Genomic DNA, 27,522 nt, shown 5'->3' on the forward strand with positions numbered 1-27,522 from the left:
GCTGCTGCAGTACCAGCAACAGCTATGCACACAGCAGCTTCAGTGCCCTACGCCAACAGCTCTTTTACCCAGAGGTGGGCCTGAGGCTCCCACCTGTCAGTCACCACCATCTTAGCAGCCCCCAAACTTTTCATTCTGGAGAGGACAACACATTTTTACCAGTAGTTCAGCTCTACTGGTCTTTAGAGCAAAAAATCAACTATATGATTGTTAAGGCAGCTCTCTTCAGCCTTCTCCAGGGTAACGAGTTCCAAACTCTCAAACTTTCTAAATCAGCCCCAAGTCACTCCTTCCTGCCCCACAGAGGGATCACATTCCATCCCTCCCCCAAAGGAGTCTGTGAGGTGAAACTGCCCCACAACTTGATAACGCAACTGCTTTGACACGTATCTCCTCATCCACCCTCAGGCTTGGTCAGATGAGTCCTGTGGAAGATGGTGGACCCTCTCCTCAGCCACCAGCTGGGGAATGGCAGAGAAAAAACAACTGTCAGTAGCTCTTGCACTGTGAAAAGACTTGTGTGCCTCTGGCTGGTATGAGAAAACTCCCTGGAGCCAGGCATCTTTGTTTTGTTTTTGCCACCCCCCTGCACTGGATAACTTTAGTAAATCGCTTAATCTTCCTGCACCCCTTCTTCCAAGCAAAAGGAGCAGCCCCCTTCTCATGGACCTTCTCTGACGCACTGCTTGTGACAACCCTGGTTACCAGTTTTTTCTGTAGCACCAAAATGCTGGTAGTAGACAAGGATGGGTCACTGATACATGGGTACTATCTGTTTTTTACTCACTGCTTTGAAACTTTTTGCATTTTCTAAAATGTCTATAGGGAGCATGAATTATTTGTACAACAAAAAGAGTAAATTTTGTCTGTGTTTTGTCTTGAAAATGTAAATAAGTATTGAAAAGTTTGCCTTAACTTTCAAGGGTGTGTTTGCTTCCTCCAGGTCATTTGTTGGCTGTTGAGATTCTTCAGCGACAAGTTGGCAGGTGAAAGGTGGTGTCTGGATTATAAAATTAGGTTCCCAGGAGATTCACACAAGCATTAAAGAACTTCCCTTTCCAACTGTAAGCGCAAGGCTAAGGGGTAGTACTTTCACTTTCTCAGGCCACCAGGGTCCCATGAAACGCCCAGTGATTACAGTGACACTTCAGCCTAGACCAAGGATGGGCTTATTGATAAAGCTCCCAAGACAGGGGTGAGAGTCACTCTCTACCAGTTGCAGAAAGACTTGGGCTGTAAGAACCCAAGAGAACAGTCTCTCCTCCTCTCAAGGCCCTCATCATTCAAAAAGAACATCTTTATTAGACTAGATGTAAAGGGGATTTTAAAAGCTCAGTCACCATATGTTCTCTGGCATGCAGAATACCCAGGTTTCTCTAACAAGATATTTAACTGAAACTATTTATCAAAGTATATAGCCAAGAACCACTGAGCTAAAATCTCTTTCAATAACATGATTTTAATCAATACTTCAAGCAAATAATATTATAATAGCATTATCTACCATGAGGGGAAAATGTTTTGCTCTTATAAAGTAATTTATCAAACTTAAAAAAATAATATATGCTATTCAGACTATTTTATTCTCCACTAATGTTTTGAAATATGATTAAAAATACCATTAGGTTTGCCTTCTATGTTCTGATTCCTCACCTTATTAGAATTGATCTTGTGATCCAAAATAACTAAAGGCCAAGATTAAAATTTCACTCCAGTACACAGGCAAATTGTTGTTATATCAGGAGCTAAATTCAGCTTAAAAAAGAGGATAGGCCAGGAGACCTGAAACTGTTACTCCTTGGATGACCTTGAGCCCAAAAATGCAGTCTACAGACTGGCAAACAATATGGGCTAAACAGTAGGGAAGCAACTGGGATTCTTAATTTTGCTTAAGCAATTCATGTAGCATAACTGATAAATATTATTGATGATAAAGTTTTCTAAAATAGAACTTTCCTGGAATTAGAAATGGCAGCTATAAATATTCTAATGGCAAGTATTATTCATCAGTTTTACATACAAACATCTTAACAGTGTTATAAACTGAGATACTGAATAAACCAAATATCTTCCTTTGGATGAAACCTAAATTCAAGGGAGGATACATTTCAAATTTGTTTGAGGGTTTTTGTTTATTTTTTTGTTTTTGTTTTTTGGGGTTGTTTGTTTGTTTGTTTGTTTGCAAAGGGGATGGGGACTAACAGAACTGCAAGTGACAGAAAGTTTCTGTTTTGATTTTTTCATAAAACTCAAGGCTAGAATTGAATCTATATGTTTTATACTGAGAAATCACCAGAAATAATTTAAATTATACTGTTATGATATTCAGAGAGGTTGCCAATTAAAATATGGTGTTCTACAAATGTTTCCCGGGACTGTAATATTCAACTTCTGCACTCAGAAAAATAAAACAAGCTGCACAGTAAAAACACAGAGTACGATCCACAGCACCAACTCCCCACTGTGGCTAGTGGAGGGTGGAGAGGGACCAGAACTGGGTCTGAGGCCAACACACACACTGATTATTGCACTTAAATGCCCTGAAGCCCTGGGAACATGTCACTTATACTTAATTATATGGTAAGCTTTGGGCTCCACTCAGGGCCAATATCCACAGATCTCCCGGTGAAAGGCAAATCAACCCGCCCAGATTTCTGTATTTATCCCTAATACTCAAAGACTCTGAAGAAGCACATTTGCTTGGAGACCCAGGATAATCCCACTGCTCTTCCCTGCTCCAGCAGCTCCTCACACCAGAGATGGATGCTGGAACGGATTTTAGGGCTCATTAATTCAACTCCCTTATTCACAGAGGAGGGAACTGACGTCCTGGCAGGAGAGTCACACAGCTGGTCCGTGGCCAAATCAGCACAAACTCTACGGTTCCCCCACTACCCTCCTGAATGAGGCATTTCCTGGAAATTCAGTTTTTTCTTTGTTTTTGTTATTTTTCATTTGACGTTCAGTATTGTGCTAGTTTCAGGTGCACAGTATAATGGTTAGACATTTATATAACTTATGAAGTGATCCCCCTGATAAGTCAGGTCTCTACCTGGCACCATACGTAGTTATTCCAATATTACTGACTACATTCCCTATGCTGTACATCCTGTGACTATTTTGTAACTGCCCGTTTGTACTTCTTCATCCGTTCGCCTTTCTCACCCAGTCCCCAAACCCCCTCCCATCCTGCAAACCATCAGTTTGTTCTTTGTATCTATAAAAGTATGAAAGTATGTTTCTCTTTTGTTTGTTTGTTTTTTAGATTCCACATATAAGAGAAATCATCTGGTATTTGTCTTTCCCTGTCTGATTTATTTCACTTAGCATAATACTCTCTAGGTCCATCAAGGTTGTCTCAAAAGGTTAAGATTTCATTCTTTTTTGTGGCCAAGTAATATTCCCATTGTGTGTGTGTGTGTGTGTGTGTGTGTGTGTACACCACATTATCTTTATCCATTCATTCTATTAATGGGCTCTTAGGTTTCTTGCATTTCTTGGCTATTGTAAATAGCACTGCAATGAACATCAGTGTGCATATATCTTTTTGAATTAGTATTATTTCTTCAGATAAAATACCCCCAAAAGTAGAATTGCTGGGTCATAAGTTCTATTTTTCAATTTTTTGAGGAACCTCCATACTGTTTTTCATAGTAGCTACACCAATAGTCAAGATTCTGAAAATACGAAGAATGCTAGGCCATTGCTAAGGATTTTGTGTTCCCTAAGCCACAGCCACAGTAACTTCCACAGTAGGTGCATGTGAAAGCCTCCGGTTAAGCAGACAGCTGCCTGCCACCTCTCACTCTTTCTGTCCCTCACTCTCCCCTCCTTGCTGCCCTTTTTGTTTGCCAACTGGTGTTCCACGTCTACCAGAGTACAGTTAGGGAAAGAATGAGTAAGAGTTCTACAGTCGTTAGGGTGGGAATTACTACCACAGGTAAGGAAACACTCAGAAAGGATAAAAAACTTGTCCTAAGTCTCACAGCTAGGAGGTAATGGAAATGAGACATGGAAATGGAAACTAATGACAGAGAAAGGTTTTCCTCCTCCACAATACATTGAAAAAAATAGCAAGTCAAACAGAATATCTGAATGATCCCACATGGTCGTACTTCTCTGTCTGCAGGTCGCCTCTGGCCTCTGGATTCTGTCCTCTCTCAGGTTGACGTCACCATGTAACCAGGATATGACCTTGGAAATGTCATACATTCCTATCAGTGAGGAATTTCCTTTAACTCTCTAGAACTCAGCAGGTATGAAAAAACATGAGACCTAACATCGCACCGTGCACACGGGTCTGCCTGCGCCCCCAGCCCGCCCCTACCTGCTCCTGCCCCACCCCCACCCCGAGGCTCCTCTGGGCTCCCATTCCTGCCCTTGGTTTTTCTTCTGACAGCTCAGTGACCGTCAGCCAGGGGAACAAATGCAGAGTGTGGCCCAGGTGTGAATCCCCTTTCCTGGGGCCGAGGAGGCACTGACGGTGGGTAGCCGGGTAGCCGGGTAGCCGGGTAGCCATCAGGTAATCTGGGACTCAGAGCTGAGGGAAAGCCGGGGCTGGCTCTGAGGTTCCTTCAGCAAACACTTCTGCCCCAGTGGGAACAGCGCCAGTCCTCCCTCCTTGGTGGATGAAGAAGGGGAAAGAGCAGGTGCCTTGGCCTTTCTCATCGCCCCCGCAGGCAAGTGGGAGGACAGTCAGGAAAGTTTCAAATGCTCACAAAGGCCATTACTTTAACACTTCTTAGCACTGAGCGCGGGTGGGGGAATATAAGGACTCTACTCCCGGCCTCACGTGCTTCTGCACATCTGGGAGCGTCAGCCCTCAGATGGTGTCCTATGTTTAGTCTCTCCAGGGGGAGGGTGATGATATGTCACCACCACCTCCGGGGCCAGCCTCCCTCCTCCACACTAATGATATGTGACTCAACTTCCCCACAGGGTTCCCACTGAGGAGGGAGCTATTACTGGAGAAGAGGTTAGAAGCTGGGGCTGTGCCCAGTCACTTCACCTTCGCCATGGGCCCTTCGCCCAGCAGGGCCCTAAGCTCCTGGGCTGTGCTTCAGGGCCCTGGAAGGCAGGGCCAAGGTGGGAATGTAGGCAGGGCCAGCCCCAGAGCACAAAGGAAGGAATCCCTCTGTTTCTTAGATGTTAACACAGGAAACTGCAGGGCACCAGTGAGCACAATGGCTACAGAATCTCAGAGATGAATGTCTTGAGGAAAGAAACACAGGCCTTGTGGACAATCATCTAAGATTCTAAACCCCTTACCTAAACCTCCCGAGAGCCAAAGCTAGCCTCTCTCAGTGATCTGACTGGCAGATGGGGTCCCAAGAATCCACAGACTTTAAAAACAGTCAAGTTGAAAAAGAACAAAACACCCTGAAGGTCTCACTAGTGTCCTTGCTTCACTCCTGGTGAGAGCTTGGGGACCCCCTGACCTCATCCGAGGAATAGCAGAGCCATGGAATGTGAGAGCCGGAAGGGGCTTTTCCCCCTGGAAACTGTAAATGTTCTATGAAACACAGAAGCGACCTTGGGGACATAGGTTCCCACAGCCCATCTCTTTTCCTTACAGCTGGGAATAGGCTGGGGGTGCGGTTCAGGCAGTATGTGCCACCATTTTTTAAAGCCTGGTACTGTGGGTACTGGGCCGAACACATTTAGTATCCCTTCGTTTTGTCCTTGGGGGCTATGTTTTTCCTTCTCATTTTACTTCTTCCAACTTCTCCTCATCTTACTACTCAGAGGTATTCAGTGACTTGCCTGCGGTTTGTGGTTAGGTAGTGATGAAGTCATCTACAATTTGCTCCTAGGTCTGACCACAAAATTTGTGCTCTTAACTTTCCTACCAAAATTGAAGTCATATTAAAATAAATTAACCACAATCACTTGTTAAAAACAAGCGGCAGAACTAAAACTAAAATCCACACTCCTAAATTCTTTTCTAAAGGACTTTGTTATTTTTCCAGATTCTTCCTTTGGGCATTAATTACGCTGACTTCTAGTGTCATGTTGAAATATGATACTTTCTTCTGTGCGTATTAGGAAGCATAATTCTTGTTAAAAATAATTTAAGCCCTGGCTGGTATGGCTCTGTGGATTGAGTGCTGGCCTGCGAACAGAAAGGTGGCTGGTTTGATTCCCTGGTCAGGGCACCTGCATTTCGAGCCAGGGCCCCAGTGGTGGTGGGGGTGGGGGGGGCACCAGAGGCAAGAGGCAACTGATCAATTGCACACTGATGCTTCTCCCTCTCTCTTTCTCCCTCCCTTCCCCCTCTCTCTAAAAATTAAATAAATAAATAAAATCTTTTTAAAATAGTGATTTAAAAATTGAGGGGAAAACCAATTTACATCTTACCTGGTATACTAGTAGTCACAAACAGTTTGCTCTAGTACAGTGGTTAAGAGGGAGGATTTTGAAGCTAAACACCTGGGTTCAAAACCTGGTGGCATCACCTAACAACTTGTCCAAGGGCAAGAACAGTGCCTTCTGTGACTTAATTACTTTATCTAAAACATTGGACTATTAGTAGAATAGCTCTGACTCACTGGGGCTGTTGTGAGGATTATAAATGAATTCTTTCAAATAAAGCACTTAGTGCTTGGCACATAGTAAGCACTCAATAAATGCTCACCCTTAGTTGCGAACCAAACCCACAGCTAGAGCTTAGGGAACAAAATGGTAATGATGACAATAAAAATATTTTAGCTCTGGAGGCTTTTATGGCCTTCTCAGCCCTCCAACACATTATATATCGTTTGTCATCTCCAGTCCTGGCAGTGCCAAAGGAAAGAGCGTTACTGTATCATTTAGCTAGGAATGCCATAATTAATGAAGGCAGGAGTGGTTGCAGAAAGCCCGCATTGATGTAAGCTGGTTGTTATGGCAACCGTCCCCTGTCAAGGACCCTTTGCCAGGCAGAGAGAGACCCATTTTGGGAGCTGTCACAGCACATCTGTTTCTCTGCTCAGCTGATTAGCTCTTGTTTGCAACAATGAGCAGATGGAAGTAAAAATAAATAAATAAATTTAAAAAAAGCAAATGTTTTATCCACAAGTTTGCTTTCTAATACAGAAGCAGACCTGGGCCTGTCTTAGAAGATGTTGATATACGGGCTGCTTCTCTCATTGGTGGGATTGCAAAGTGTAGTCAACCTGTAAATTAAAGGTGATGGGTCCCTTCATGTACGTCTTTTAAAATGATGTGTCTGACACTCCAATTTCAGAGTATTCTTCCACCAGGTCTCCACATGTCTTTGCTGTAAGCGCTGTCTCAGCACACAGTTTCCACGTGAGCAGCCCACATAAACACATGAAAGCAAAAGAGTCCAAGGCCAGTGGCTAGGAAACCTGAGTTCTGGTGCCCAGTGTGCTCGGCATGAGCTGGGAGAGTATCCCCTCCCTTAGTTTCTTTAGCTGTAAAATGTGACGCGTTCTCCTGCTCTCTGAAAAGCAAAACAGCTCTAGTACTTAGCTAGGTATGTGAATTTAGGCATGGTAGTTCCTACACCTCTTTGGATGAAATGGAGAAAATAAGTCTATAGAGAGCTATTGTGAGAATAAAACAAACTGATGTATCTAAACCGTGCCGTTCCCAGTTCCTGGTGCATGAGCAGGTCCTTGGTAAGTGAAAGTCTCCTTCCACTGCACGCTTGCTCGGCAGGCACAATATTTACACCGACAGTCAGCCGGCCCAAGCACTGGGGCTGGTCCTGGAGTTCCTCTGCTCCCAAGACATTGCCCCTGTAGTTACCAGACCACCCAAGGCCTGCAGTGTCCCCAAGAAAGAGACACCCACCTCTGGTGGCTGAGGAACACTTCTGAACAGCAGCCATTCACTATCCAGAATGGGATTGTTTCAATATTTGACAATCAGCTTGGACACTCCAGTGCATTCAACTAACCTTAAGGCATAATTTAACATAGTCTCCGAAGGTCCTCAATAAAAACAACAATGACAACTTTGGTTCCTTAATTCTTATGCCACATGGGGTGGTGGGAAGGATCAAGTACCTCTAACCCTTGCCATCAACAAAATGAACATAAATTCCCCTTTGATCCCTTTTGCTATAGACCAGCACATTACCTGGCATGTGTTTCATGCAAACACCAGCTCAGCAATACCAATACCGACACTGGGCGTGGGTTGTTTTGAAAACCCCTTAGTTCAGTGGGTCACGAGATACGGGTGTCCACCACTGTTATCCACCCACCTCCCTGTTTAGTGTCCCTGGGCGCTTAGCCTGGCAGAGGCTTGGATCCCATATGTATGACATCAATGTAATTACGCCTAGCTGACATCCTCACAGGTAGCTGTGGGCACTTAAAAATAATATTAAAAGTTTTATGCAAATATGAGACACTATTAATCATGTTATAAATTATGAGAAATTGGGTGTCAGGAGCTGGAGGAGAAAAGAGATACTCAGCATGGGTAATGAGAAGACTGTGTACATATATGGGTCTAAGATATAGGAAGGGAGACCAGAGGCTCAGGGTAAACAGAAGGTTGGGACTAGTCACCTGGGTCAAACATCTCAGGAGATCACCAAAAAATGCTGCAGAGCAGGTAGGACAGAACAAAATTCTGAAGGTACTGAGAGCCCACCTAGAAGGCAATTTGTTATGCTTGGTACATCAAGAGAGAACTGTTTATGCCTCAGACACCTGAGGCTGTGAGAGAGCTGTGTATGTGTACGTGTGTGAGAGAGAGATAGAGAGGCAAGGCTGAGCTCCCTCACTAAGCTAGCACCTGTAACATACAGACCTGCAGGTTCCAAATAACAGACTGATTACCTTGGAAATTTGAAGTATTTACTATAGAGAAGGGTTGCTAAGTATTTGGAGAGTTGTTATGGGTTGAATTATGTCCTAAAAAAAGATATATATTCAAGTACTAACCTCCAGGACCTCAGAATGTGAACTTACTTGAAAATAGGGTTGTTGCAGGTGTATTTAGTTAAGATGAGATCATAGCTATGTAGGGTGGACCCCTAATCCAAAATGGCAGGTGTCCTTATAAGAAGACAGCCCTGTGAACCCAGAGACGCACAGGAAGAGGGCATGTGACCACACAGGCGGATGCTGCCGCTTTGCTGCCATAAGCCAAAAAACACCAAAAATAACCAGCAAACTGCCAGAAGCTAGAGAGAGGCGAGGAAAAATCCTAGAAACTTTAGAGGGGACATGCCTTGCTGACACCTTGATGTCAGGCTTCTAGCCTCCAGAACTGAGATCACACATTTCAGCTGTTTTAAGCCACCGAGTCTGTGCGCTGTTGTAGCGGTCCTAGGAAACAATACAGATTGGACAGGGCTTTGACCTTAGGACGGGAGAACCCACTTAAATGTCTTTGCTGGCCACGGGAGCAGGCCCATAGAAGTAAGGGGAGGGCATCTGTTTGCTCCGTGGACACTTTCACAGGTGGCTGTAGGAACCATCACATATTCACAGGCAATGTTGTCATAACTGCCCCCGAGTCAGTCCCTGACAACAAAGGCATGCAGCTTGCAGGGGTCATGGCCACGGAAATTAAGAACCTGGGTTTTTGCTGGTTTACTAAGCTGCTGAATCAACAAACTCTGCAACCTACACTTACATGAGAAACTCAGTTTCCTATTGTTTCAGTCACTTTGCTCAGGGTAATCTGCTACATAGTTTCTATGCTGCACCTTTTTCTTTCCCTCTTAAAATAATCTTCCATGAGTCACAGTACAATACTGACACACTGAGTCTGTAAAAAATTGTACTGGTCTTGATTTTCACGTTGACCTTTTTACCATGCCAGGCAACTATCACACCAAGTACTAGGCGAACCCCTAGAATTTTTCTTCTCTTACACTGCTGAGTCGATACCGCTTTAACCCAGAATTTTTCAACTTTAGTATCATCCAAATGAGGCAGTGAGAGGAAATAAGTGGAGAATGTTAACAATATGATAGCCAATGCAAGCTGCAGCTTCGAGCTGCCCCAGTGAACTACGCATTTGGACTGCTCGTCAACATTTGATTGTGTGGTACGGTCACATTCCATTAGCTACCTGGTTTGAAGCACAGCGTATTTGAATTAAATATTACAGTTACTCAAGCTGGTGAAATAAAAATGGAAATAAAAATGGGAAAAGAATAATTCGATTCAATATCTCAAAAACAAAGTAGGATCAAGGATCTTGCAGCTGCGTTTTCAAAATAAAAGCACTGGTTGCCTGCACCAGTTTTATCCCGCTGGCATGGGCAGCACACGCACTGCTGTCGTGGTTAATCTAAACACCACTCACTCACACGAGCAGAAGTGAACGCGTATGGAGATCAACATACTGTGCAGTCCATCCTACTGGAGAGAAGCAGAGTTTGCCGCCCCAAAATGTGCCTTTTGGGATGTGGATTTTGTGCAGCCTTTTAGGAATCCAAAGACTCAGAAAGAAATTTGACCTTCCCCTTGACTGCCTAAAAGGCATTTAGATAGACAACCTGCCCCAGAAGAGGATGTGTCGTCATAGATCACTACAGTTTCATCTGAACTAGGTAGACAGGGAGGAACCTAGCAAAGCCCATTTGTTCAAAATCCTCTGTCCCACTGTGACCTGAGAACACCAGCTTCCCTTAGATTATAAGATGTACACCACCTTCCTTGTTACGCTGCCCCAAATTTGAGTTGAGTGCCCTCAGTTATGCTTTCCTTTAATAACAATTAAAATCTACAGAGAAATTTGCTAATGACAATGGTCGGCCTCCTCAAACTACCCTCCAAATTCATCTTCTTCTTTGGCTTTTTTTTACCAGTGGATTCATTCATCCAACAGATGCTCACTGAGCACCCACCCTGTGCCCAGCACTGTACTGGGAGCTGGGCGTCCCAAGTCCCTGCCAAGCGTAGAGTCCAGCCAGGAGGCCAGCCTGCCGACAATGACAATACAATGGTCATGGTGGGCTAGTGGGGAGGGGGATCCTCACTGTCAGCCAGGGATCAGGGGAGGTGTCTGGGGGGAAGATGCTGAAATGTGAAGACCGAGGAGGGATGCTCCAGGGTTTTCAGGGCCCCTCCAGACATGAAAGGGCTCAAGGGAATCCTGTATCAGGATGAATTTGGAAAACTACTTGTTGTTCGCTTGTTGAGGCATGAAGCACGAGTAAATTGGAGCAAAATACCCTGAAGTGAGGCTGGACAGCTAAGTAAGGGTTGGAATTCAGGGGCTTTGCTCACCATCCAAAGGAGTTTTGATTTTGTCTTGCAGTGTTTCTCAAGTTCACGAGAGCCTTATGAAACGTTTTATTTCTGTTTCAATGATAATTTTATTTATAATAATAAAATGGTAAGAGTAGTGGTAAAAATATACTCCAGAGCAGCTGGACAACCATGTGCCACACGACTTCAGTGATCGCAGTTTTGTTCACTATGAAGGTGGCACCAAGCCAGAGCGGCCCCAGCGCGAGGCCAGAGGAGACGCCGTTTGCACAGAGAGCTCACCGGGGCTAAAGTCAAGGACAGTGGTGGGAAAACTGGGTCTCCACATGGCACAGCGTAGTGAGTACGACAAAACAACTGAAAATAATCTGTTCTTTCATGCTCTGAAACAGTCACAATGCACAGGAGAACTGAGTTTCACAAAACAATGTCATCTGTCTCAGTAAATTAAGGGTGCTCACTTGCATGTTACTGGCTTTGTAGTTTTTTCATAATACATTTTCTCTTTTGTTTTCTAGTTCTATACATATAAGTGACTAGGAGTTTACTCCTAGTTTTATGTTTTTTAAAACCTCTTTTAGAAACTTTTTGAACAGAGAGAGATGAGAAGGGAGAGAGTAAGAGAGGGAGAGAACCACTAATGTGAGACAGAAATGTCTGCGGCCTGCCTTCTGCAAGCACCCCAACTGGGAACAGAGCACAGAGCCCACAATCCAGGTACGAGCCCTGACCGAGAATTGTACCTGCGACCTTTTACCACACAGGACAATGTTCAACCAACTGAGCCCTACCGGCCAAAGCTATTTAAGAAACATTTAAGATCTGAGTAAACACTGGAATCTGCAGGGTTTTTCTTTTTCTCTAAAATGGGCCTGTCCATATCCCAGGTATGAAAGAGAGGGTCCTAGACAATAGGAAGCCAGTGTAGACATTTAAGCAGATCAGTGTGAACCAACTACTGTGTAGGAGATCGCATTGGCAGCCAGATAGGAGGACAACTGTGGGGACAGAATGGAGATGGAAATGACACAGGGTAGTGAGAAGCCAGGAAAATTTCTGGGCAAGTGGAATGGGGAAATTGAGACCAGAAAATTAAACAAGGCCAAAGAGTTTGCACAATTTACAGCCAGCTGGTGAATCCCAAGAACTTATTTTCCCCAACCAAGGGCACTTAAGAGCGAATGGTTCATACCTGTCCTCCCTAGCCAAAGAATGCCAGGCTTAAATCTCCCTGGTCTTGGGAATAAAGAACAGAGACCCAATTAATGTCATTCGTGCCAGCTAAACCCAAGGACAGATGAAATCTGGGGAAACAATAACAAAAACCCCATTAAAAGCCAGGCAGCCTCAAAATAAAAACAATAGAGCAGATGAAAGAATTTCCCAACCCCCCCCATGTGCTCATTTTGACGCATCATCATATTAAAAATGCACCTGAAAAGCTGATGAATATTCTGCTGAAACCCTCCCCCAAGATTGTCACCTGCAGAAAAAAAAAAAAAGCCCTCAGGAGGAAGATTCAGTGTGGGCTGGCTCCAGAGCTCCCCCATGCCCCTTCCCAGGGAGCGGTGGGCAGCAGCAGCTAGACTGGGCTTACCCCCAATCCTGTCTCCAGGGGCCCTCTTTCCCTGACTTCTCAGTGAGCTAACAGCAGCCCCGATTTGGCTCACTCCTTTCCTATCACTTTTCTAGGGAGCCAAAGCAGAGAACCTCCTAGACTCTCTCCCATTACTTCTACCCTAAGTCCTTCCTGTGTTTCACTCTTCCAGCCGTAATGAACTCTCAGAATCAGCTGCACTCGTGTTGTGAAATCTTTCCTACATGAAGTCAAGAACCCACACACTACAGCTGGCCCTAGGCAGATGCACTCAAGGCCAGGCCTCCTGTCCAGGAACAGAAAGACCCTTAAAGAGATGTCTGTACAAGTCTGCTTATTAAAAGAGCCCATTGGCTTAGTCCTAGATGGCTGCTCTCAGGCACAGGCCAGAGTACTGTGGAACTGAATGCTGACTTGACAGGCGAAACTGTACCTGTGTTTCAGGGTTTGCCTTTCTAGCTGGCAGTGTCTCCAAACTTCTGCATGTGTCATTTCATAGAGATTTCAGTGATGTGTCCCAACTAAATTAGGACCAAATCCCAGGTTTAGTTGAAACAGAAAAGTACATAAGCCTAGCTGCTATGTGCATGGTAACCACCACCACAAAACAANCGGCTGCTCTCAGGCACAGGCCAGAGTACTGTGGAACTGAATGCTGACTTGACAGGCGAAACTGTACCTGTGTTTCAGGGTTTGCCTTTCTAGCTGGCAGTGTCTCCAAACTTCTGCATGTGTCATTTCATAGAGATTTCAGTGATGATGCCCCAACTAAATTAGGACCAAATCCCAGGTTTAGTTGGGAAACAGAAATGTACGTAAGCCTAGCTGCTATGTGCATGGTAACCACCACCACAAAACAACCAGAGCCACTGCACACAGTTCTGTAGACCAGCTGGGACCGAAATCTGTCTCGTCACCAAGCCGCATGTCACTGGGGTCCCATCTATCCAGAGAAGGTGACTTTTTGTAATTTACATAAAAGCTGGATGAGTCCAAGCCGTTGGACAGCTGCGTTTTCTGGAGGGGGCACCTTTCTCCGATGGCATGAAGGTGTCCTATGGGCTGGCTTTGACTTAACCCTGCTTTTCTGTGGGTAAGTGTTACCACTCCCCCAAACAGAACTCTCACAGTTCAAAGAGGATATAGGATTCTCTTCTTCCTGAAAATTTGGTGAAGTGCAGGAATTTCCCACAAAAAGTCATCGTACCAAGGCATCGCACTCAACAAACACAAAGAAACGAGGTCCGCTCCTCACCTCGGGGGCCATCCAGAACGGCGTGCCGACCGACGTGTTTCTCCGCAGCCGTGTGTTGGTGAGTTGAGCTGACACACCTAGGGGGAAACGGGGTTGTAGCTGAGCAGCAAGCAGAGGGTGATGCTAGACCAGGGGCTGGTGAACTTTCCGTAAAGGATCTGATAACAAATATTTTAGGCTTTGATTCTTATGTTTTCTGTCCCATCTTCCCAACTCTGCCACCACAGTGCAAAAGCAGCCACAGAACACAAAGAAACAAAGAACACAAATGTTGGTGTGCCTGCGTTTCCACCAACATTTATTAGTGCATGCATATAATTTTTCACATGCCATAAAATATTCTTCTTTTTATATTTTCCCAACCATTTAAAAATATGAAAACTACCCCCAGCTCAAAAGCCACACAAAAACAGGAGGCAGGTCTGAGTTGGCTGACAGGCTCCTTAGTCTGTGGAGCACCGTGTGGGAGCATTTATCACCTTATCTAAATCACTCAAATGTTTTTTTCCTAAATAAGCCTTTCTATCCATTTTGCTGAAAACTTGAAATCAAAAGAAAACATCAACAACCAGAATCAACCCAAAATATATTCCTATTATATTTCCAATATGTTTCAGGTGATTTCTTTCTTAAAATGGTGTTTCATTTTATGGAGAAAGAAAATTGGCATGTATTATCTATAATAGAACATCAGTGTAAACATAAAAAGTTTTCAGTGCCTTATCTTACCTAGAAGCCTAGAAAACTAGCAAGAAAACTGTTTGTCAAATGGGAAAAGAAATTCACTCATATTATTATGTAGGCCTCAATGTCAAGCACCTGAATTTTAATATAATTCCAATGTACTTTATCTGTCTTAGCCTTGAGTCAGCTCTCTTCTTTATACCACTAGGGAAGGAAGTAGAAGTAAATGTACATTGGGTTAGGAGTCCGAAGACCTGGTTTTTTTTTTTCATCAGGGTCATGCCTTTTCCTAATTATACGACCACTCACAGACCACTTCACACTAGACCACTCAGCCACGCTACCACAGACCACTCACTCTAAGCTGCAGCTTTCTCATCATCCAACTGGGGATAATGATACTCATCACACCTAACACAGAGTTCTTAAAGAACAAACAAGAAAACAAATGCAAAAATGACTTATAAATTGTAAAGTACTTTACAAATACAAAGCATTCTTTTATACCAAGCAAAAATCTAATGCAGCCCTTAAGAGAATGATAAGGGTTGCCACTAATGCTTTCAAAGAGGAGAACGGAAAAACCTGGATGTGTGTGCATTTTAGCAAAGGGCACACCTGCGAAAACATCCCGCACAGATTTGCTGAGGAACAATGGGATGTTTGGGGGTGGGGAGTAGGTGTGCTGGCTGCTAGCACTCTTTTAATTAGAAAGCCCAAGAGGGCTCTATAGCCTCTACTGGCCATGGATAATTTCTCATTTGACCCAATCCTCCATTACAATTTTGGTTAAAAAAAAAAAGCAGCTATGCTTTTCTGTGTTTAATTTTCAGAAATTTCTTTTGCAGCAACTGGAAGTTCAGGAGACTCCTACGGGAAAGATCAGGAGCTTTTACCTTCACGCCAGATCACGAAGCTGCTGAGGGGCTACGTCGGCATTCATCCCCACCCCCATCTTCTAGGTTCTTTCCCTCACCGCCTGCTCACCGGCCCCAGGACTGTGTGACAAATGCATCTCTGATGGTGTAGACACAGCACATTTGTGGAGTTACACCATTCCTCACACAGGAGAAGCATAAGACTCAAAGTGCTTGCGCCCGCCATTTTTCTTTGTGTGCTTTTCACTAGACAGACCAACACACCTGAAGTAACTTCCTTTACTCCTGAGTAATTTACTCTGAGCAAATGATTCACTGATACAGTTTAACACTGAATTCCTTCTGACCAATGAAACAATGATTATTCAAAATCATCAAATCTTTTCTTCCACTATGGTGACACTGATAAAGAACATTTTAGAAAGTGCTTTTGTGAATGTTTTTTCCTTATTTGTAACAATCATGGTAAAGTACTAACTGTTGTTGAACTCATTTAGAAGATTCAGCCATTCAATCAACTTGAAAAACCAAATGGTTTGTTGGTTTGTGAATATCAATACGCAAGTGTTGCAGGCAGATAGTTAATAGTTCTCTGGCATCAGGTAATATTGCTCCGCATTTCTTCTCACACTTGCATTTCCTGTGAATGTTTCCAGCTCAACCAGCCTCACGTGCAGCAGCAATAATCACAATTTTAAAGAGATGTTGGTTCCCAGACCCAGAGGACTAGTTTACCTTCTGCTCACTGGGAATAAGCATGCCTAAGGCTAGAGAAAGTCATTTGGAAGACCAAACTGCTTTCTCTTTTCATATGCTAAAGAAGAAATGACAAAATGTAAATTATAAACAATTGCCCTGAGACATGAAATTCTTCCCACAATAGCAAAAAGTTTTTCTGTCAGATTCTTCTTTTGAAACACTTTTATTCTCTAGCTTTAATAAAATGGCTTCTAAAGCTGAAAATAGATTAGCAAACAGCATCTCCTAGGGTGATCCATCTGGTAAATCCCCCATTCACCAGCCTGTGTTTGACTGGAAAAGTCCCTCAGCCTATGGCGCAAGGCCCCAGTCTTCTGAGATTGCAATAAATTGTTGCCCTTGGCTACACTGCACACATCAAGAAAACAAACGACAAGCAGTCATTACCAAAGTCAACGAGCTTAACTCCTCCTTCTGTTGTCAGAAGAATGTTATTCCCCTTGACATCGCGGTGGATGATTCGGTTATTGTGCAAATGCTGAAGGCCCTGCGTGGCATCCCACCGCCACCAAACAACAGGAAAGAGAAATGGAAAATCCACACGGTTATTTTAAACAATCATCGTACTACTAAAAATCTAATCAAAGTCCACATTTGGCTAACCTCCCTGCTGTTACAGACCTTGCAACTAATAGGGAGGTTTCCCGCTTGCTCACATGCTGTGGGATCCAAAGACGGCAAACTGCCCCCTCTGCTGTCATCCCCAGCAGCTCATTGGGCTTTCTTACCAATAGGGCCCCATGTAAGATGTATGAGATCACCGCTTCGTCCAACCGCTGGCCGAACCTGAGCAGCCCTTTGACAAGCTCGGTGACCGAGCCCCCGTTACACAGCTGCAAGAGGAGATGCAGGGGCGGGAGACAACAGCAGGACACATACAAAAAGAAAAGAAAAAGATGTTAAGAATACAAGCCCCATGTGGTAAAATAAACGTGCAGATCACAAAACTCCAGGTCAGAACAATTAAACTTCAAATTTCCATTACATGGGCAAATCAAGTTCTGCGGGGAGGTGTGTTTATTCAAGGTGATGATTTACAAGTGAAAGTGCATGTCTAAAAGTTGATTTTTTAAATTGTCAAGTGAAATATAAAAGCACAGGTCATTATTAGAAATTTCAAAGAGAAAGCATGGCAAATTACTGGATATTTTTCATTTTGTATAAATACTGTCTATGTTTTATAAACATGAATTATGAGGATAAGGAAAGACCAGAAGAGTCTAGATGGATGCCATTGACATTGGGGCAGGAATACATCCCCCTTTCCAAATCTTCCTGTCTCCTGCGCTGGCACTGCAGGAAGCAGAAGCCCAACCGGCAGCTCTTCCTGGAGTTGCCAATGCATCTCACACTTATGGAGTGGAGCTGCATCAGATGTGCACGCAACCTTCTCATAGCCAACTTTAGATATTCAGCAATTTTATGCTCTTCTTTTTTACCTGTCATTAAAAACGCTATAAAAGTATACGTTGCAGCCCTGGCTGTTTAGTTCAGTGGATTGAGCACAGGCCTGCGAACCAGAGGATCAAAGTTCGATTCCCAGTCAGGGCACATGCCTGGGTTGCAGGCCGGTTCCCTGCAGGCCAGTTCCCAGCAGGGAACACACAAAAGGCAACCATACATTGATGTTTCTCTCCTTCTCTCCTTCCCCTCTAAAGACAAATAAATAAATAAAAACTTTAAAAAAAAGTATACGTTGCATATTTGTTCTTTGTTATCTCTTGTCCATCACTGAGATTTGAGAGTATGTAAACCAGGTATTACTCTACTTTCACAGCAATATAAGGGTTTTCTTGGATAATTGTTATTAATTGCAGAAGTCAGTTGTGCAGGGTAGGGTTGGCTACAGGTCATCTTAAATCAAGGGTTCTTCAGTGGTTTGAGCAGGGCTTGTCTTTGAAATGGTAGGCAGTGTGTACGTGCACCTTGCATTTTTCTTCTAAAAAACAGTTCAGAGTTTACATCAGATTCTCAGAGCCACCCTTGTCTTTATAAAGATTAAGACCCTGCTTTAGAAACTTGTGTTCCCTTTTGGTACTTTGTCTGCAATGTGGGGGAGAGCTGAGTAGTGAACACTGGGGAGTTTTCCCAGTCAACTGGCTTTTCATAAGCAAGAAAGTCTGAGGGAGCACAGATTAGTACCTTTCCTTTAAAAAGACACCTTTTTATCGAGATAATAATACATTAGGGTCTATTCAACTCTAATCATGAACATCTGCAACATTTTAATAGAGGGTGAGCAGATGTTTTTATTTGATTGTGTATTACTCCCTGCTACATACATGGCAGACACCTCTCACACACTCTAACAAGATTAACTTGTGGCCAAATCTGCCCACATTGTTAGCATTTAAATTTCTCATAAGCAAGAGTGTGTGACTAAAAGTCTAGTACAGCATTAAACATCTTTAAAACTGTCTTACTATCTCTAGGAGGGACCCTGGAAGCAGTGCAATGCATTGAAGACTATGATGGCTCCTTGAGTTTGAATGAATGTCCTTGGAATCTACTTTCTACTAATGTCAGGGGTAACTTGTAACTTAACCCTGAAAGCTCCGATGACTAATGTTGAGTAGCAGGGTAATGTCTTCCAAAACATTCCTTTGACTCAACTGATTTCAACTATGTCTTGTATGGCCCTGAAAGGGCAAATGACCACCAATGTCCAATATAATGCCCTCTTGAGCAATGAATGCATGTTCAGTTCCATGATTCATAGAATAGTCTTAAAGGTTAAGTTTTGATAGACATAAAATAATTTTCTCAAGATTCCCCAAACTAGAGTCTGTATCTCATGAAACAAGAATTGAAGAACTGACCACAGAATCAAATGATGATCATGGAAGAACATAGCACATGACATTGAGCGAAGTTCTCAACCCACAGAATGAAACCCTCTGGAGTGGATGGCATGCAGCTCGGAGAGCTCGAGAGAACAAAATGAGAGTGGGGATGTCCCCTCGTGGACAGTGTGTACAAGGGGATAATGATGGGAACTTCAGTTTCTTATGACCCTCTTCTCATTTGGAAATCTGAAGAGAGACCTCTCACGGAAGTGCCTCATGCCAATAAGGGGGCGTCCCATTGAATGGAAAGGGCAATAGAGCACGGTGAGGCCAAGCACGCCTGGGATCAGAACACTTCTCTACAGCCTGCTCACAACTTGTGGGAGAGTCACAACTTCATGCTCCAACTGAGGGCAGGGACAAGGATAAAATTCGAATGAGGAAAAGAGAGTGAGGCCCTCAGAATAGGAAGGAGTATCAGAGCCCAGGGGCACAGGGAGACATGGTAAGGCAGACAGTAGGAGGACGTGGGGGTCCCCCACAGTGTGAGGCCCTGCTCTCACTGCCGTGGCTGTACATGAGCATCTGCTAATGCCCGGATCCAGGTGCCACTTCGGGAGAGGGAGTGGGAAGAAGAAAAGGCCCTAATGATACTAAGTCCTCGTCCAAAGGATTGAGCTTTGAACTGGACTATGAAAATGGGATATAAATACTAGAATTTGCCCCTTCTCAAAGAAGTCCCTCAGTTGGGCTGAATTTAATAGAATGAGTTAAAGTCAGTTGTCTCCACTAGGCAGTCTGGGGGCTCAAAAACAAGTCTGGGTTCAGTTACTGAAAAGAAAATTACCTCTTTGTTCTCAATAGTGTGTGACTGTCCAGTTTATACCCATTGCTCAAACACGAACAGGACACTGTCTCTGCCCTCAAAGAGCCAGTAATGGACACATGGGTCATTAGGAGTATGGCATGTGGAACTAGGCGTGTGCCTAAGGGAGACACCAAAGAGGGAATGGTAACCCCTGCTGAGAAAGGGCAAAGAGGGGACAGTCTGGGAAAGTGTCCTAGAGGATTCGACATTTGCAATGGGTTTGAGGGAGAAATCAGTTTATGGAAAGTGGGTAAGAAAGGAAGGGCGTCCCTGGAAGAGGAACATCGTGCGTATAGGAAAGAAGCATGAAAGAATGAGGAATGTGTGTGTATGCCCACGCATGCGTGAATTCTAAATCCTCTGCTACTGTTGGGACAAAGGGTGCCAGGATCCTAGGGCAGGGAGATGGGAAGGAAGGCGCAGAACAGGGAATGACAGGTCTGCCCTGCTAAGGAGTGTGGGCTTTACTACTATATGCACATATATTATATAATAGTACCATAATGTACCATTAGGTAAGAATAGTAAGCTATTGACAAGTTTTAGGCAGGAGGACTCTGTTCAGATTTGCATTCTAGAAAGACGACTTGGGCAGCAGATTGGAGGTGGACAGACTAGGGAGACACCAGAAGCTGGACATCTGTTAGGGGGTGTTGAAGCAATCAAGAAAGGCAGGGTCAAAAAGTCTAGAGTCATGAGGATGGAGAGTTCGGAACAGACACAGAGGATTTTATGAAATAGAATAGACAGGATTTCTGTCCAACTGCATGTAGAAAGTGAAGAAGAGACAGTCTAGGGATTTTGTGAGGATAGGAAAATAACAATAAAGTTCTCTGATCCTCTAAAGCCAAAGCAAGTAATAGGAATGCAAGGCACTATACCACCTTTTTCAGAACCACCCCTCAGCCTGGCTCCTCTCTCAGGGAGGTGTGTGCTTACTGAATCGCAAGCGCACTATTAAAATTCTACCCAGAGAAAATTTAAATTGAATACTGTGTGAAGATCCAAGCTAACTCTAGCCTGGAATTTTCCCCTGAAACCTCCTCTCAGGCTCCTGCCCTACTTTGAATGTGATCATTTTTGCAACTGGAGCCTATTCAGTGATATTTTATATAGGTAGCCAACATAATAACTTTCTTCATAGCTCTCAAACCCGTGAAAGGATTAGGCAGCCATTTTTGTCAGCAGGATCAAAACCAAGCTTCGGGTTTAAAAACAACAAAGTGACCTCCCTTTCCTCAGTCAGTGCTTTTGGTTCTCTAAATGTCAGAGTTTAAGAGCTTTCTCACTGCCTGTGATTAACAAAATAAAAAACCACATAATTAAACTGCTCAGGGAAACTTTAGAGGAAGTTGCCCCGCTAAGTTGGTAAGTTCCCAGCAGAGCGCTAAAGGGCAGGCAACCCACAGATCACAGAGAAAGCTCCTCGGGCACTTGGATATAAAGAAGGGAAGCAGGAACACACTTACACTTGTCTATGCAGAGTAAATGTTCAGTGCAATGGACTGAATATTTTTAAAGCATGACAAAAGAATTTATTAAAATGCATCAAATAAAATAATCCCCTTTGAGTTTTAAGAAGGCAACCAAGGGTCGGAGCATGCAGCCTTTCTTTATCCTAACCCCCTCTGCCAGCCTTCACACTCAAATACTTCCCACTCAAATACTTCACACTCAGAGGGGTGGCTCTGGGCCTGTGTTCCTTCCTACACCCTCAGCGTCCAGGAAGTGTGGCAGCTGGATGCATCTAGAATTTAATGAGCATTTTGTTCCAAACCAAGAAAAATAGAAAAATCATTTAGGTACCACATCTATTTTCAAAACATTGTTGAATATTGATTCAATCACAGTATGTGCCTTTGCTAAGATGGTCATGATTTCAAGCAATAAAATATTCCTTGCTCAATTAGCCATCAACTTTCCTCCATGTTATTAAAAAGGCCAATGCAACACAATCACCAGACCTTTATTCTAGTTGAAGCTCTAACTTTCAAGTGGATTCTGTACTGGCATGTTGATTTGACCTGGTCAGAATGCAGAATCAAGAGGAATTTCTTCTCAGGGTCCCTTTTGTTCAGTAGATTTTATCTTTCAAGTGTGTTAAGTTCCATAGAGGGTATAGGCAAAGGTCAAGGATCATCAAAATTACTCTAAATGGTGCCTTAGGAAGCACTGTGCCGGACAATGTCCACCTCTCAGTAGGGCCAGAACAATGTGTATTTTTCCTCCACACTGTTGGGAACAATTGTGTTTGTTTTACTGATACCGGGTGAAGTCACTGGTTTGCACCTAAAAGAATGAAAACTATGTCACTTGCAAGCTCTAGTCAGAATGGGGGGAGATGCTCCCAGGAGTAGGTGGGCCTCAGGATGCTCACCTCCCACCTCAGTCTCCCAGTACACGTGCTTGTTGAGTAGAATAGTGGGTGGGCAGGAATCACTCCACCTCTCAGCTTCTAACTCTCTCTTGTTTTTGCTGAACTCATACCGCACGTGTACATAGGATGTAACTCTGTTCCATTTCAAAGTTCCTCCCTTCTTCTCCCCTCCCAAGTGTTCTGGACCTTCCTCCTGGTCCCCAACACCCCAGTGACCCTCATTCTGGCATCCTGCCAGAACCAGCCACCTGAATCAGTGTTTCCTAGCCATCTCTGGCCAATCAAAACCTACCAGTCCTATGCTCCGACCACCGGAGTCCTGCTGTGACCCTGATTTGTTAATGCGATCAGCTTGATCTGTGCTGCATACCTATGGGTGACAATAGTTCTAAGCATCACACCCACAGTGATATTCAGGCCCACGCTGGACTTTCTGGAGCGTTAAAGCAAAGACTGAACAATGGCATCCTCCCCCCACCCCTCCAACTGGCTTAGTTACTGAACTTATACATAGATCTCTGGGAGATAAAACGATATTAAAAATAATTCTTTCATCTGGTTTAAAAACTTTTTTTTTTACTTTACAACCTCATTTACTAGTACCCTACACTCCAAACCATTTCTTTTAAGTTGAACACGCGATTCATGCTGAAAGTAATAGTGTCTACCTACCGAAGGTTTTATGCTGAAAGAAAAAAAGAAAGAGTGTACTGGTAGTTCATGTCTTAGCACATTCTAGGTGTTTGTTTTTGAGCATTATGTTGTTCTTAAAGGTCAAAATTCTTATTATATTTAATTTAGGTGAGAGACAATAGGACTTATAGATTATTTAAATTTAATAGTGCCTTAGAATAATCTGTATTCAGAAATTCTCCAAAACATTATTGTATGTGAGTGCTTTCTCTCCGTATCTTTCTAATACAGGGGGTGCCTGTCATGAAAGAGAGCTTTGGTTTACTTTCTGCTAACAATTAGTAATGAATTTCAGAAATGACATTTTTATTTGCTTTTGTTTTCAGAGCTGTGGTGATTTAAGAAGGTTATTAATAACGTTGTTCTATCTTTTAGAATTGCTCTGTGGAATAGCTGCTCACCGGTCCTTTCAACTCATTCAGTGAGGAAACAGCAAAGGCGACATAAATTTAATCTCAATGTGCATGATGAGGAGCACAATATTAAGCAGATTGTAATTTTATTGTGTGAGTCTCCTAAAGCACTCCTAAAAAAGCTGCAGCGGGAACAAAACGGCGAAGGTGCTGTGCGACGCACAGGACCTTCTCATACGCACACGGTCTTCCCACTGTGTGCGTATGAGACAGACCAGGAACCGTGGGGCCCCACCAGGCAGCACGAGTCTGTGTTCCGGGACTGCAGACAGCAGTGGGGGGTCTGAGCAAAGTGGCCACATTTGGTTCTACCTCCGGTTCTGCCACTTAATTTGTTATGTGACCGGAGAGGCATGTCACTCCTTCTCTGGGCTCTGTTCCTCCACTGAACACCACGGGACTACCCTGAAGAAAGGCTGAGCTTCCCACCAATTCTAGGAGCCCAGAAATCCCCATTTCTATAAGCATACTGTGGGCACTGGACACACCTAATCACCAGCACCCTGGCACAGAGGGCCCGTCTGGGACATGAAAGACCTGAGGACATCTGGTTCCCTATATCACCAATGCTGGCGTGGAACAAAACAACCTGCAAAAGGCATAAATATCAGCATATTGTGTTCCTGAGATGAACACTTCAGCGTCTCAGGACAGCCTCATTACCTGTCTGCTGTCACCCTGAAAAAGCAAAAACAGTCAGCAGAGGACAAGGCTCAGTCCACAGTTCTGGGCTCCTTCTCAGCTATCAGAACCATGCTCAGCCCTTTCCAGCCACCTGGCCATGCCCGAAGGGCTGACGTTAGGTCAGTCCTTATCGGGAAGAGCATTTATTCTCCAGGTGGCTGCAGGTATGAGCAGCCCGCCTGCCTACCTGGCTAAGTCTGGAAGTCCCAGTTCTCCATATTTAACTACAGAGCCTTTTTGAGACAGGAGACAAAAATGGACAGAAACTCCATTACTAAATTACAGTGAGGTTTAAAACATGGAGAGCTTACAGAGCTGAAGAAGAATATAATCAGAGACCCTAGAAATCATACTTCCCATATCCCAAGAAAAGCAGCATTTTTAAAATTATGGATATCCTTGAGCTTCACTGGCAGGATAGAACCTATCATATTCTCAGGGGAGGAAAGGGAAATAATAACATCTGAAAGATTATAAGAATGTGTTATATGACAACCAGTCAACTAAACAAAGATGATTTCTGAAAACCAAAACCCCTTACATATTTATATCCCGAGGAAGGCAACTGATGTGACAGAAATGTTCAAATTGGTTTTCCTGCAGATTATCCCATCTGAATATAATGAATTCCCCATTCATGGTTGCCACGGTAACCAATATATATCTCCCCATGTCCAGGCCCTCCCAGAGCCAGGCAGAAGATTCAGAGAAGAGGCACTAGACAGTGAATCGAGTGCTGGCTTCTCCTTCGGTACTTCTCTTGAGGCTTTCAAGTGTGTCCCCACGCTCCTGGATCCCATGTGTGACCTTAGGCACAGAGGCATGTGCTGGTCCAGGGGGGCAGAGTCCAGAACACACCAGGGCGACCCTGTGAGTCCCAATAAACTAATTCCATACATTGTCATTATTGTGCCTTTGCAATTCTAGTCCTACTGGATTTGTGGGGAACTGACTCTTGCCCCCACATACACACATGCACTTCCATTAATAAGGGAGAAATAAGGCAGGAAGACAGTGGAGACATTGGTGCTCCTTTTAGATTCCTTCTTCAGAGCTGCTGGGAGTACTGCTCCCAGCTCCCAATGGCACTTTTCACCAGGAATTGCCCCCAGCTACAAGGAAGTGCCCCTCTCCCCAACCCAAGGTCACTTTCCACCCCAGCGCAACACCTGCCAGTGATTGGCTGATTCAGAGATACAGCTCTGCAAAAGCAGCCCAGCTCTCCATCTCCTGGAGGGCAGAGGGCGGGGGCTGAAGCCTCTACCGCAACCACATTGCCCTTCAATGTCCCCCTTGCCCAATTCTGCCTGCCTTACTTCCTTCCAGGTCCATCCCTGCACGATCGCTCCAACAAACCTGCTATACACACAACCCTCAGAATCAGTCCGAGAAAACCCACTCTGAGATGTGGATTAATGAACAAAGATGGGCTAATCCCAGCTTGGTGAACGAAGTAGATCTTGGGCTAACAATTTTTGAAAATGAGTTGTAATTATGTTTTCTATAAAATGTCCCCAATATAGGGGAAAAAATAATCTTTTCCAACTTTATTCCTGTATTCATTCAGTATTAGAAGAAAAGATTACCAAAAATTTGAAGCAGAGAAACAGGAACACTTTTAGTACACAGCCCACCTGTAACGACTGTGGAGAAGGGCACATCTGGTCAGTCCCTGTGACACACAGGAGGGACCCACTTCTCGAACGTGCATGGCACAGTATGTAGGCAAAAGCACCCCTCCATGCGGCCGGAGCTCCGCCTGAAGGGAGAGTTACCCACCGACCCCTCTTACCTCCAGGACCAGCCACAGCTGCCCTCCCACACAGTGATCTGCTTTGTAAAACATCCCATAAAACTTCACAACGTTGGGGTGATTAGGAAGAAACTGCAAAATGTTGTATTCTGCCTCGATTTCTTCATCCATATCCTACACACAGGGTAAAAAAAAAAAAGCGTGTGCTGGATTAAGTCTACTGTGTGAGGAAGGGTATAGGTACAACATCATGATTGAGTAATCATTTAATAAAGTATATCTGTATTTTAAAGATTTTACTTATTTATTTTTAGAGAGAGGAGGGCAGGGGAAAAGAGAGGGAAAAATCCATGTGCCATTGATTGATTGCCTTTCACACATCCCCGGCCAGGGACCTGGCCCACCACCCAGGTATGTGCCCTGACTGGGAATGGAACCGGTGAACTTTCGCCTGTGGGGCCATGCCCAACCCCCTGAGCCATGCTGGTCAGAGCATATTTATTTGTATTTTAATATCATCATTACCATATCTTGAATATACGTAATGATGGACATTCGGATTCCAATTAAAACTCTAATTAGTATATCAATAAAATGTCTTTATTATATCCTTTTTTCTTTAACAGTACTATAAATATATTTTTAATTTAAAAATATCTGAATTTCCAAAGTAGTTAAGGAGAAGAAGCTTGAAAGGACCCAACACAGGACAGGACACCTATAACCTCGTGGTGCAAAACAGCCTCCAGCATCATAACCTTGATGTTCAGGGCTCTGAAATAAGATGCCAAGCTAAGACGTTTGAATACCACATGTCCGGGTCATTTTGTAACTGACAGAGAGACCAGCCTCTGTATAAGCCCAGGGAATGACATACATCATTCTTTTTGAGAGAATAACTTTTCAAGAGCCCAGAGGGCCCAAACCAAAATAATAGTAAACTGGACAGAAAACACAAAGTCAAGGAAAGTTTAACTCCAAATGGAGTCATCATTCAAATGAACTGAAAAATCAGAACTCATTTTGAGATTTCATGCCGGGTCTCATGAAAATTATCCCTAGAACTAGAAAAGAAGTTGGAAACCCAGTGCAAATGAAATATTGCATTCAGGTTACAATTTACCACCGTTACTTACACTGATTGGATCCAGAATTTTTACTGCAGCCAGGCTTCCATCTCTCTTGTTAGTTACCTTGTAGACCTTGCCATAGGTGCCTTTACCTATGGTCTCTACAATTTCCCAGGTGTCCGTGGGGTCTGGAAGGGATTCAAATCCAAGCATCGTGGGGCTGTAATGAAACAATCCATACAGATGTTTCCTGGTGGGGAGAAAAGCTTGTGATGTGCAACAGATCCCAACATTGAGGGCAGTGGGCTTTCAAAACAAGAATAGCCTTGTTTCTTAACCAGCAACCTTGTGGGACTTCTTCTTTTCATTTTTCCTTTCTATTTTAAGTAAACATTTTAAAGGAGCATTTGAAGCCTCCTTAGGAAATGAGGGTTTAAGTTAGAGGGGTCAGAAACGTGACTCTAAAACACCTTTAAGGATATAATTTTTAAATGGGGGGGAATTATATAAATACTTCAGGAG

At 43.8% G+C, this 27,522-nt stretch overlaps 1 protein-coding gene across 1 annotated transcript in view; it reads right to left on the minus strand.

The window, feature by feature from the left end:
• Positions 1–27,265, minus strand: part of LOC118985719 (myosin-IIIb-like) — a 32,458-nt gene extending 5,193 nt beyond the window's left edge. The window contains exons 1-5 of the mRNA XM_037044487.1: positions 27,067–27,265; positions 25,970–26,104; positions 17,085–17,189; positions 16,744–16,843; positions 14,036–14,112 (exon numbers count right to left, since the gene is read on the minus strand). Of these exons, the coding sequence (XP_036900382.1) occupies positions 14,036–14,112; positions 16,744–16,843; positions 17,085–17,189; positions 25,970–26,104; positions 27,067–27,213 (564 nt within the window). The 5' untranslated portion in view covers positions 27,214–27,265. The remainder of the gene's footprint in view (positions 1–14,035; positions 14,113–16,743; positions 16,844–17,084; positions 17,190–25,969; positions 26,105–27,066) is intronic.
• Positions 27,266–27,522: the final 257 nt, after the last annotated feature.

This window comes from Sturnira hondurensis, unplaced genomic scaffold (genome assembly GCF_014824575.4).
Source record: "Sturnira hondurensis isolate 20B ecotype Veracruz unplaced genomic scaffold, ASM1482457v3 Scaffold0004136, whole genome shotgun sequence".
In the NCBI taxonomy this organism is placed as follows: Eukaryota; Metazoa; Chordata; class Mammalia; order Chiroptera; family Phyllostomidae; genus Sturnira; species Sturnira hondurensis.